The 8,963-nt window shown below is 39.7% G+C and overlaps 3 protein-coding genes across 5 annotated transcripts in view; 1 reads left to right on the top strand and 2 right to left on the bottom strand.

Annotated features, from left to right (window-relative positions):
- The window catches only part of LOC112163393 (low-density lipoprotein receptor-related protein 2), a 28,160-nt gene extending 26,280 nt beyond the window's left edge, over positions 1 to 1,880 (bottom strand). For all 3 annotated transcript variants that reach the window (XM_036214386.1, XM_024299760.2, XM_036214387.1), the window contains exons 1-2: positions 1,739 to 1,880; positions 918 to 1,040 (exon numbers count right to left, since the gene is read on the bottom strand). In XM_036214386.1, coding sequence (XP_036070279.1) covers positions 918 to 1,040; positions 1,739 to 1,796 — 181 coding nt within the window. In that variant the 5' untranslated portion in view covers positions 1,797 to 1,880. The remainder of the gene's footprint in view (positions 1 to 917; positions 1,041 to 1,738) is intronic.
- Positions 1,881 to 2,734: 854 nt separating this feature from the next.
- On the top strand, positions 2,735 to 4,437 carry LOC112163160 (nodal homolog 2-A). Its single transcript, XM_024299386.2, has 3 exons — positions 2,735 to 3,028; positions 3,104 to 3,801; positions 3,884 to 4,437. Exons 1-3 carry the CDS (start codon positions 2,788 to 2,790, stop codon positions 4,034 to 4,036), a joined length of 1,092 nt encoding a protein of 363 aa, XP_024155154.1. The 5' UTR covers positions 2,735 to 2,787; the 3' UTR covers positions 4,037 to 4,437.
- Positions 4,438 to 4,581: 144 nt separating this feature from the next.
- On the bottom strand, positions 4,582 to 7,502 carry LOC112163161 (eukaryotic translation initiation factor 4E-binding protein 1). Its single transcript, XM_024299387.2, has 3 exons — positions 7,159 to 7,502; positions 5,101 to 5,295; positions 4,582 to 5,033 (listed from the first exon to the last, which is right to left on the bottom strand). The coding sequence occupies exons 1-3, from the start codon at positions 7,292 to 7,294 to the stop codon at positions 5,002 to 5,004; spliced, it is 363 nt and encodes a 120-aa protein (XP_024155155.1). The 5' UTR covers positions 7,295 to 7,502; the 3' UTR covers positions 4,582 to 5,001.
- Positions 7,503 to 8,963: the final 1,461 nt, after the last annotated feature.

Here is an 8,963-nt window from a genome sequence, read left to right as displayed (position 1 = left end):
AATATATTTTTATGGAGAGTTGAATATTGAAAGTTATTTAAGATTTAAGTTGATTTATTCTGTAATAATATCACTGTCCATTTTATTCATAGTTATGTTAAAAAGTTACATTTTAAAAAATACTTTTATTGTGTTTAATAAATGTTTATCCTGCTTGGCCCGCAAACTAAGTTATTTTTTGGATTTTGGCCCCCTGTGTGATTGAGTATGACTTCCCGATCTAGTAGAACACAAAAACACATCAGGACACTAAATAAAAGCTATAATAACAAAAAAAAAATAATAAATAAACTCATTAATGCTTATTGATGTAAACCACTTAGGCTCCAAAACTATAAAAAGAAAATCTAATTACTTGAAAACAAGTAATTTTTTTCTTCACTTTTTACAATTTAGACATGAAGGGGTTAAACCTAATAAGATTTATTTCAATGTATATTAACCTTTAAGTCTTCCTATTCATGGCATTCTGTAGCTTTTTTTAACCCCCTTCTAACTTTTGGGCTTAAAATTAACCAATGACTAGTTTTTAGCTTTAGAGAACATAAAGGATAAAAAAGCAGATGGGCAGAAAAATGTAAGACAAAAAAGAGGAAAAAAACTAAATATGGAGTCAGTTTGACTGCTATGATTATTCAAGGCAATGCTAGATCTCGTGTTCTGAAATTTTAATAAAACGTTAGAATAAAATATATACACACATTTAGGAAAAGTCAGGGTCATATGGGTTATTCTTTTAACCAAGCTATGATGTTGCAAATTTTGAAAAAGTCCAAATCTGGAGTTTTAGTTAAACTATTGTTCAAATCACACATTTATAGGAAAAGAGTTTGTTTTTTCCTTCAAGGTGAGACTGCAAAAAAAAAAAAAAAAAGAAATTGAGGCCTATTCCATTACAGGACATAAACATGACGTACCGGCACAGTCCATTTCATCAGAACCATCAAGGCAGTCTCCCCGTCCATCACACCTCCAAGCTTTAGAGATGCACTGTCCATCATCACACTGCCACTTTCCCTCGGGGCACCCCAAGCGTTGGCCTTCCAGGAAAAGTTCACATTTAGAGAATATCCCCCTACAAACTAACATTTTTACATTTTATTTGAACTATGCTGGTAAATCTTAACTGAGCCACAAGTTCAAAAACTTTTGCAAGGAGTTAGTTTAAGTGTGGCAAATTGAAAGTTGATCAGCAATGAAAACAGTAAAATATATATTCAATGAAATGTGAATAATGTTTTGTATTCTTCCAGTCTCTCGTAAAGCAATTGTGTAACCATGGGGATAACTTTTGTATTTTCAAAAGCAGATGGATCAAATCAAAGTTTTAAAAGTGTGTTTGGGTCAAAACAGGGGCATCATTTAGGCTTTCAGCCAGAGCCTGAGCTAAGGAGGGCGGCCACAAGCAAAACGCATAGCTCCCCCTCTTACACCCCCATTTTAAGTCAATATTAATAAAGACTAAGAAATCTATAATACACGCTTCTTCTAGCATTTCAAAAACAATTAAAATAATAAATTAACATTCAATTTTTAAAAAAAATCGAATTTGCCATTCTTGTGAAGTTTTCTGACCCCTCCAGCTCCGCCACTGCTTCTGGTACATTTGGCACCACGAGCCTGCAGAAGTCTGTTCGACTCAAATAATCTGTTCAACTTCTAGATGGCTCTGCTGCGCCCTGGGCGTCCTGCACACATCTCCAAACGAATTACAAGGATACAAACATACAAACGTTACCTCCGGTACCGCATAGACTCGCCAGGAAAAGTGCACAAGTGAAGAAGCGCAGGTCCATGTCGGCCCGCGCAGATCATCCGCACTCACGGCCTCAGCTGGGAGGAAGCGCTTTAATCGGCTCACCTGCTGCAGCTGCGCCCCTGATTGCGTAAAGGCTCCGAGACATAATAAAAAAAAAAAATCTATTTTAGATTCTTTATTTTGCTTTTCAAGCTGTTTAAGAGAAATTTACAGTGTTTTTATTGTGCGTTTTTGGATTATATAAATGTGTAAATCCCCACTTGACACTTAATTGGACAACAAGCAGGAGCATGCGCATTGCGCACCACCATCCAAACTGTGCCATATTTTTGAGACTTTTCGTGACTATATGCAAATAATGATCAAAAGTTGAATTCCTTCAAATAAAGTTTTTCTTTTTTATTTTGTCATCAAACGAATAAAATGTTTAAAATGTCAATTGTCTTCTTTGAGCACTAAAAAAAATCCGAACGTATATTTAGGCCGACCGAAAAGTCATGTATCAATATCTTTTAATAAAAATACAATCATTTTCTACATTTTTACTGTTTAAGTGAATAAACGGGCAATTTTATTTATTGAAAGTGAGTTTTTTGTAACATGTGATGGTTTAATATTTAACAGTTCTTGAAGAATGTCAATCCGGAACAATCTGATTACATTTTAACCAACCCATGAAATAAATTGAACAAAAACATAAAAATAGATTTGTAAAAATGTGTCAAAGGGACTTCAAAGTGCTTTTCTGTTGATGAACTCTCCATTCATCTCATTGGCTCATTAATCAGAGATGTGCAGGTCGTAATCTCCTTCATTCACATCACAGGAAGATCAAAGGGATCCGTAATGTAAGAGACTCTCAGTTTTCACACTTATGTTGCTACAAAGACATTTTAGTTTCGATAAAAGTCATTGAGCGCGCCATGGATCACACTTCAATCCATCCCCGTATCCACTTCAAAGACACCAGCCGAGAGATAAAAACTCCAGAATCTGTTCTGAGCGCCTTCAGTTGAAGTTGGACCCCAATGATGGGACTCGCAGTGGAGTTCACCTTCCTCCTCCTGGTGGATCTAATCCTGGCGCTGAGGCCTCTCCATGGAGTGCTGCGTCCTGACGCGCAGCCCCGCGGCTCCAGGCGCGCTCAGCATCCGCAGCTGCCGCTCTACATGATGCAGCTCTACCAGACCATGCTGACTGAAAGTCCGCCGGCCAATGAGCAACGCAGCCATCAGGAGGCTGACTCTGTGACCAGCCTAACCGCTAGAAGTGAGTATTCCACACTGAGAGGTGATTTTATAAACTGACAAGACATTTTTAACTAAAATCTTTTGTTTTTCTCAGGCTGCCAGCAGAGAGGCAACAGATGGTCTATCACATTTGACATGTCCTCCATGTCTGCAAGTGACAGCATCCAACGAGCTGAACTTCACCTCCACCTGCCTGCATTCTCCCACTCCTCTATCGCCTTTGTGGAGGTCTTTCACTCCAGCAGGAGTCAAGAAAAACAGCTCCTCCTCGGTCGTCTTGGAGTTAATCCAAGCTCAACAGCTTCATCTTCCTCCTGGAGAGTCTTCAACATGACAGAGATGCTGCTCCTCTGGCTGCAGCTGGCAGAGAGGACAGCAGAGGGTGAAGCTGAAGTGCAGGAAGAGCAGGAGCAAGTCCAGCATCCCACAGCTAACAGGGTCATGATGGTGGTGTTCACAAGGCAGAAGCAGGACAGCCAACGGAAGCCAACGTTGATCCACGCTGTGGAGCGTTCCAAGTACGTCCAGCTGGACAGGGAGCGAGTTAGTCCCATGATGAGGAGGCACAGAGACAAGAGGGACCAGCACAGCCTGGAATCCAAAAAAAGAGCTGCAAGAGGGGAGAAGAGAGGTCCTCTGTGCAGGAGAGTGGACATGGTGGTGGACTTTAGGAAGCTGGGATGGAGCGAGTGGATTGTATATCCAAAACGATACAACGCTTATCGGTGTGAGGGGAGCTGTCCCACACCCGTTGATGAGAACTTCAGACCAACTAACCACGCATTCATGCAGGTAAGGTGGAGCACTGACAAGAATGATGTACACCCTTCATCTGATCAGCAAATAAATCACTTCTTTTCATTTCTCTCTCCAGAGTTTGTTGAAGCTTCACCGCCCGGACAAGGTAGTGTGTCTTTCCTGCGTGCCAACACGTCTGGCGTCTCTCTCCATGCTGTACTACGAGCACGGGAAGATGGTGATGAGGCACCATGAGGACATGGTGGTGGAAGAATGTGGCTGCCACTGAGGAAAACCCCAACACTGCCTCAGATGAGAGGAGGGAAACAGAGACTGTAGATCCAGAGCCCATCTGAAGCTTGGAGTGGATTTATGTACACAGGCACTTCACAGAGAGGACATCTCACGCTGGACTGCTGCTGGGATGCAGTCACTGATAAATCCCTAGCACCAGTCATTAAATAAAAATATGTCAACCTAAAAACTCAAGTTCTTTCTTGTATTGTATATTCTGACAGGCATCTGAGGAAGTGAGAAATGTCCAAGTGATGTGAGCGCTTTCAGATGTGTGGTCATGCTGATGCTGCTGTACAACAAAACAATAAATTATTTCAGCATTTCTTTCTATTACTTTATGAGACACCATCTGACAAATACTTAAATTCTTAATTGAAAGGTTTAGTTATAAACATGTATTTCTATAAGAGAACACATTATATATTATTATATTGTTATTGACAGTAAAAAAAAAATAAAAATCAAGCTTGAACCCAGACAAATCAAAACCACTGAATGCATATTATTTGTGTGTTAAAAAAAAGTTTCAGACACGTGTGCAAAAACTGACAATTTTAATGATTGAAATAATTATAGTTAAAATTAGAATTAATAAATTAGTATATTTTTAACTATGGTTAAAAATGTTTGGTGCCACCATGTGGCAGAAAGCAGTTACTACAAATAGCAACTTTTCTGTACAATTTTATTTTTTCCCTAAAACTGATAATAATTTTTTATATGAAAATTGCCTGACTAATCATAAGTCACACAAAGTGACATCAAAGTGAAAAGGTTCATCCATCCCTTCTGTAAGTACATCATTATAAATCATAGTGAGCGTTACAAAAAACACAAAGTTGAATTCAAAACAAATCTTAATGAGTAAGACTATTTGTCAAATCAACTAAAATTCACTTTTTCTCAAGTAAGTAAGAGCTGTGGAGATGATGGGATCATTTCCGTCCTTGAATCCTTTCACATGTCCATTTCAAACTGGGCATCCTCACCTATAAAATACAAAAACAATCATTAAAGGAACGGTAGGGGCTGCAGCCTTCATACGGACATGTGTACCTTCTTCTGTGTCCATGTCAGTGCCATGGTTCTTGGTGCTGGGGGTCTCGTCGGGATGCTTTGCATCATGGGAAGAGTCAGAGTTGAGGGGTCTTGTGACTCCTGGAATATCAGGGAGGTTTTTGGGAGGCGTTCGAGCCAGAGGAGACGTCCGGCACTGCAGGAGGAACTTTCTTTCATAGATGATTCTTGTTCCTGCAAAGGCAAAACAGTTACCCTTTCAGAATAAAATACCATACCCTCACATATTCAAAATATAAGACAAAACAATCAGATTTTATTTAAGAAAATTTTTTTTTCTCATTAACAGTCCAAGACAGTAACAGTTAAAGAAAAAAAAAAGACAATAAAGTGTAAAAAAATGTTTATTCATGACCAAATAAGTACAACTCTTAGGATGCTCCTGGTTCATTATTATAAGATTATAGTTTTAGAGTCACAGCAATAAGTTATGCTGATAAACTACAAAAAAAAACTTCAAAAATACTAAACAGATTAGGAAATGCCTAATATTTTTCACAATAAAAAATGCTGTGTCCCAAAATGATCCAAAAACGTACAAAAAATGGAAAACCACAAGCAGTTCACATCAATGAAAGCTACGCAGATGAGCAGCTGAAACTTCTAGAAGAACTTTTAAAGAGCAGGTGCTGAAAAGAAAATAAATCCTTGGATGTGTTACTGTTTCTGCTTAAATTACTAAAAGATATAATCATAAATATATATAAAGTGTACTCAATCTAAGCAAAATTATATATACATATTTCTGCAATATTTTTAAAAGGTGATTTTGTTTCTTTTCCTGGTACAAGGTGCCCTGATTGTTTTAGATTGTTCCATATCTAATTGAAGAACATCTTTCCTTTGTTTTTGTTTGGAATTTTGGCAAACAGAAGATCTTAAAAAATACATATATATATTAAACTTTAAACACCCCTGCCCATGTCTGTCTGTACAAATGTAGCAAGCCCCTGAACATAAACTTGGTCTTGTGTCAACCTCATCAGTGACCTCAGTACCCCCCCCCCCAGCTTTATCAGCTCCAACTGTCACACCTGGTAATGTTACAGAACACTGTATCAGTTAGCATGAACACATGCGACGGCATCACGTTTTTTCACAGAAACTCAGGGGAAATGGTACAGTGGCCCCGAAGTTCAAATCACACCAACAAATCCCTCAGAAAAACATGTTAAAGATCCCAACAAGGATAAAAAAAAGCACAAAATAATATCAAAACATCACATTTTAGAAATAAAAACAACATTTCAGAACACAATGCCAAAACAAGAACACAAAAGTCATTTCCAGAGAACAAAATCAAAATGTTAAAAAACGAAACACAACAAGAAAGTGGAAAAATGAGGTGTTATGGGATATTTCTCATGGGATGAGGCTTGATTTTTGACATTTGAGTTTTTTTTCAATGGTCTTTATGATGTCTACATACAATTAGTGGAGAGAGCATAGAATTTCTGTTGAAATGATGGACAAACGTCATCATCCATCCAGCGATGTCCCATACTCCATTTCCTACATTCCAGTTTTGTTTGTTTTACCTTTTCATTTTGATTTCATGAAATTCATTTTTTCCTGGAATGTTTCTTTTTTTGGAATTGTTTTCTGTAGTTTTGTTTTTATTCCTTTAACATGAGTGATTGGTTGGTGTGATTTTCTCTTCAGGGCCACCGTAGAAACCACCTTTTATCTACTTCCACCATTATACTGGAGCTTTAACAAGCCTCCAGTCTGACCCTGATTGAGAGGAACAGGTAAACAACAAACTGGTTTGACAAATTTAATTCAAATTTCCCCTCCTGTCCTTTACAGCATCAAACATTTCCCTGTGCAGGTGGGTTCACACTAAGAGCATGTGTTTATGGCCTGACCACATGGATCCAGTGAATGTGGGGCTACAGGTCAGCTGTGATGGCTGCTCTATAAATAAGTGGTGACCTTTGTGACCGAGCACATGACACTTCTCTCGTTGTTTACACCCAATCTTTAGCCTAAGTGATACATGTATACATTTTATTCTTAGTCTTATTTAGTTTTTACCTCCTGGTGTGGTGCTGAAGAGCGTTCCTCCCGGGGTAGTGGAGTATTCGTGGGGCATGTGGGCAGCATCGTGGATCGCCACGCGCCTGACAGCCGGGATCTCCAGGCTCCTGGTGGTCTGGCCTCCTGCTGACATGTCTCACCGCACCGCCTGTTCCGGCCGCTCGCTAACCGCAGACTGTAACACGCCGCGTTCTCGAATTACCTTTAGGGGGAAGAAAAACTCAAAATAACCGCAAAATGTCGCCTGTTTTCCTAACACGTGTTCAGGGAGAGCCAGAAAACAATTTGAAGAGGGAGGAATACGTGCAAAACGTCACGTGGGATGAGAAGCGTTGATTGGCTGAAAGCAGGGGTGTCAAAGACGGTGGAAGTTGTAGTTTACTGAGATGTCACACTAATCATTCAAAATCAAGTCGAAGTAAATTACATTTGTAGGAAGCAGCGAAGTTAATTAGCTTTCTATATTTGTAAAATCTAATAAGTACACTCCAAGACATTGTGCTTTGTTTAAAGCTTAGACATGTTTAAAATTGTTTTTATACAGGGCAGTATGAAACGTTAAAGCACACAATAAATTAATCAAAATTAGAAATGATTGTCAGATTGCTGTCCTATTCATTTTTAAATTGTAAAATATGGTAAATTTTAGAGCCTCCAGTGACTACATTTCTATTTCCTGACATTTTTGCTCAAAAACGCAATGTCAAAATAGTACAAGTATTAGTGTTCAAATTTCAACCCCTGTGGACAGTGGCGGTTTTAGGCACGGGCAATACGGGCAGCTGCCCGGGGCGCCGATTCAAAGGGGGCGGCATCTCAGCGCTGGGAGGAAAAAATAATCTGCGCTGCTATGATCGTCTACTACCTGTCATGTGTTGAACTGCCTGAAATCAGCGAATTAGCGCCCTCTGCTGGTGCAGGCGCCCCTGTCCGCTGAGCAGGAAACGGACAGGTGTTTAGAGAGGGAGGGGCGGAGGGACAGTTCAGCTGCGGGTCTCTCCTAAACGAAGAGGACTGATGAGGAAGGAGGGCGGGGTCTACTTTGTAGAATGTTTTATTTTTAAGTCAGTCATAACATGACATTCCATAACCCATGTTTCCCATGGCGGACCTCTAAATTAACAACCGCCAAACGTGGGTTAAACTTTATTTGGCGGTCAGAAAAGCTCTATGACTTTGACAGGTGAGTCTCTGTTCTTCATCTCTGAGGCTCAAACACAACATGATGGAGTCTGCTTCTCCTCCACTGCTGGTCACCACAAACATCCATTTTGGAGGTGATTCAAACATTTAATCCTGATTTTACTGCGCTGATTTAATGGATTTAATTGTCACACTCACCGCGCACGAGGTGCGTTCAGGGGCTGCGTGGAATTTCTGCACTTATGCACTTGCATTAAGAACTCGCTATTGCTGCATTCAGGTGTGCTGGGAATTTCTACCATTTGCTCACACTGACCTCAGCATCACAAACACACTAATTTGGTGCTCCATTTCATTGTGACTCACAACAACACTGATCAGTATTACACACAATTATGCAAAAATGTTGCACATATTTTGTATCCATGACGTTGCAGCACTTCTGCGTCCAGTGTGAACCCGGTGTTAGTTTATTAATTTACCCACGCACCCACACGTGCACACAGATAAAAAAAGAAAGATGCAGAGAGCAGCCCTTCTTAGCAGAAATATGGGTTAAGAATTTTAGTTTTTTGATTTACCCACGCACACACCTACGAGCACGTTCACACATACACTCAAAACAGACAGAGATGCGCGCGCACGCACAGATCAACGCA

This window comes from Oryzias melastigma, linkage group LG12 (genome assembly GCF_002922805.2).
Source record: "Oryzias melastigma strain HK-1 linkage group LG12, ASM292280v2, whole genome shotgun sequence".
NCBI classification, from domain to species: domain Eukaryota; kingdom Metazoa; phylum Chordata; class Actinopteri; order Beloniformes; family Adrianichthyidae; genus Oryzias; species Oryzias melastigma.
This window is presented reverse-complemented; position numbering and strand designations above follow the sequence as displayed.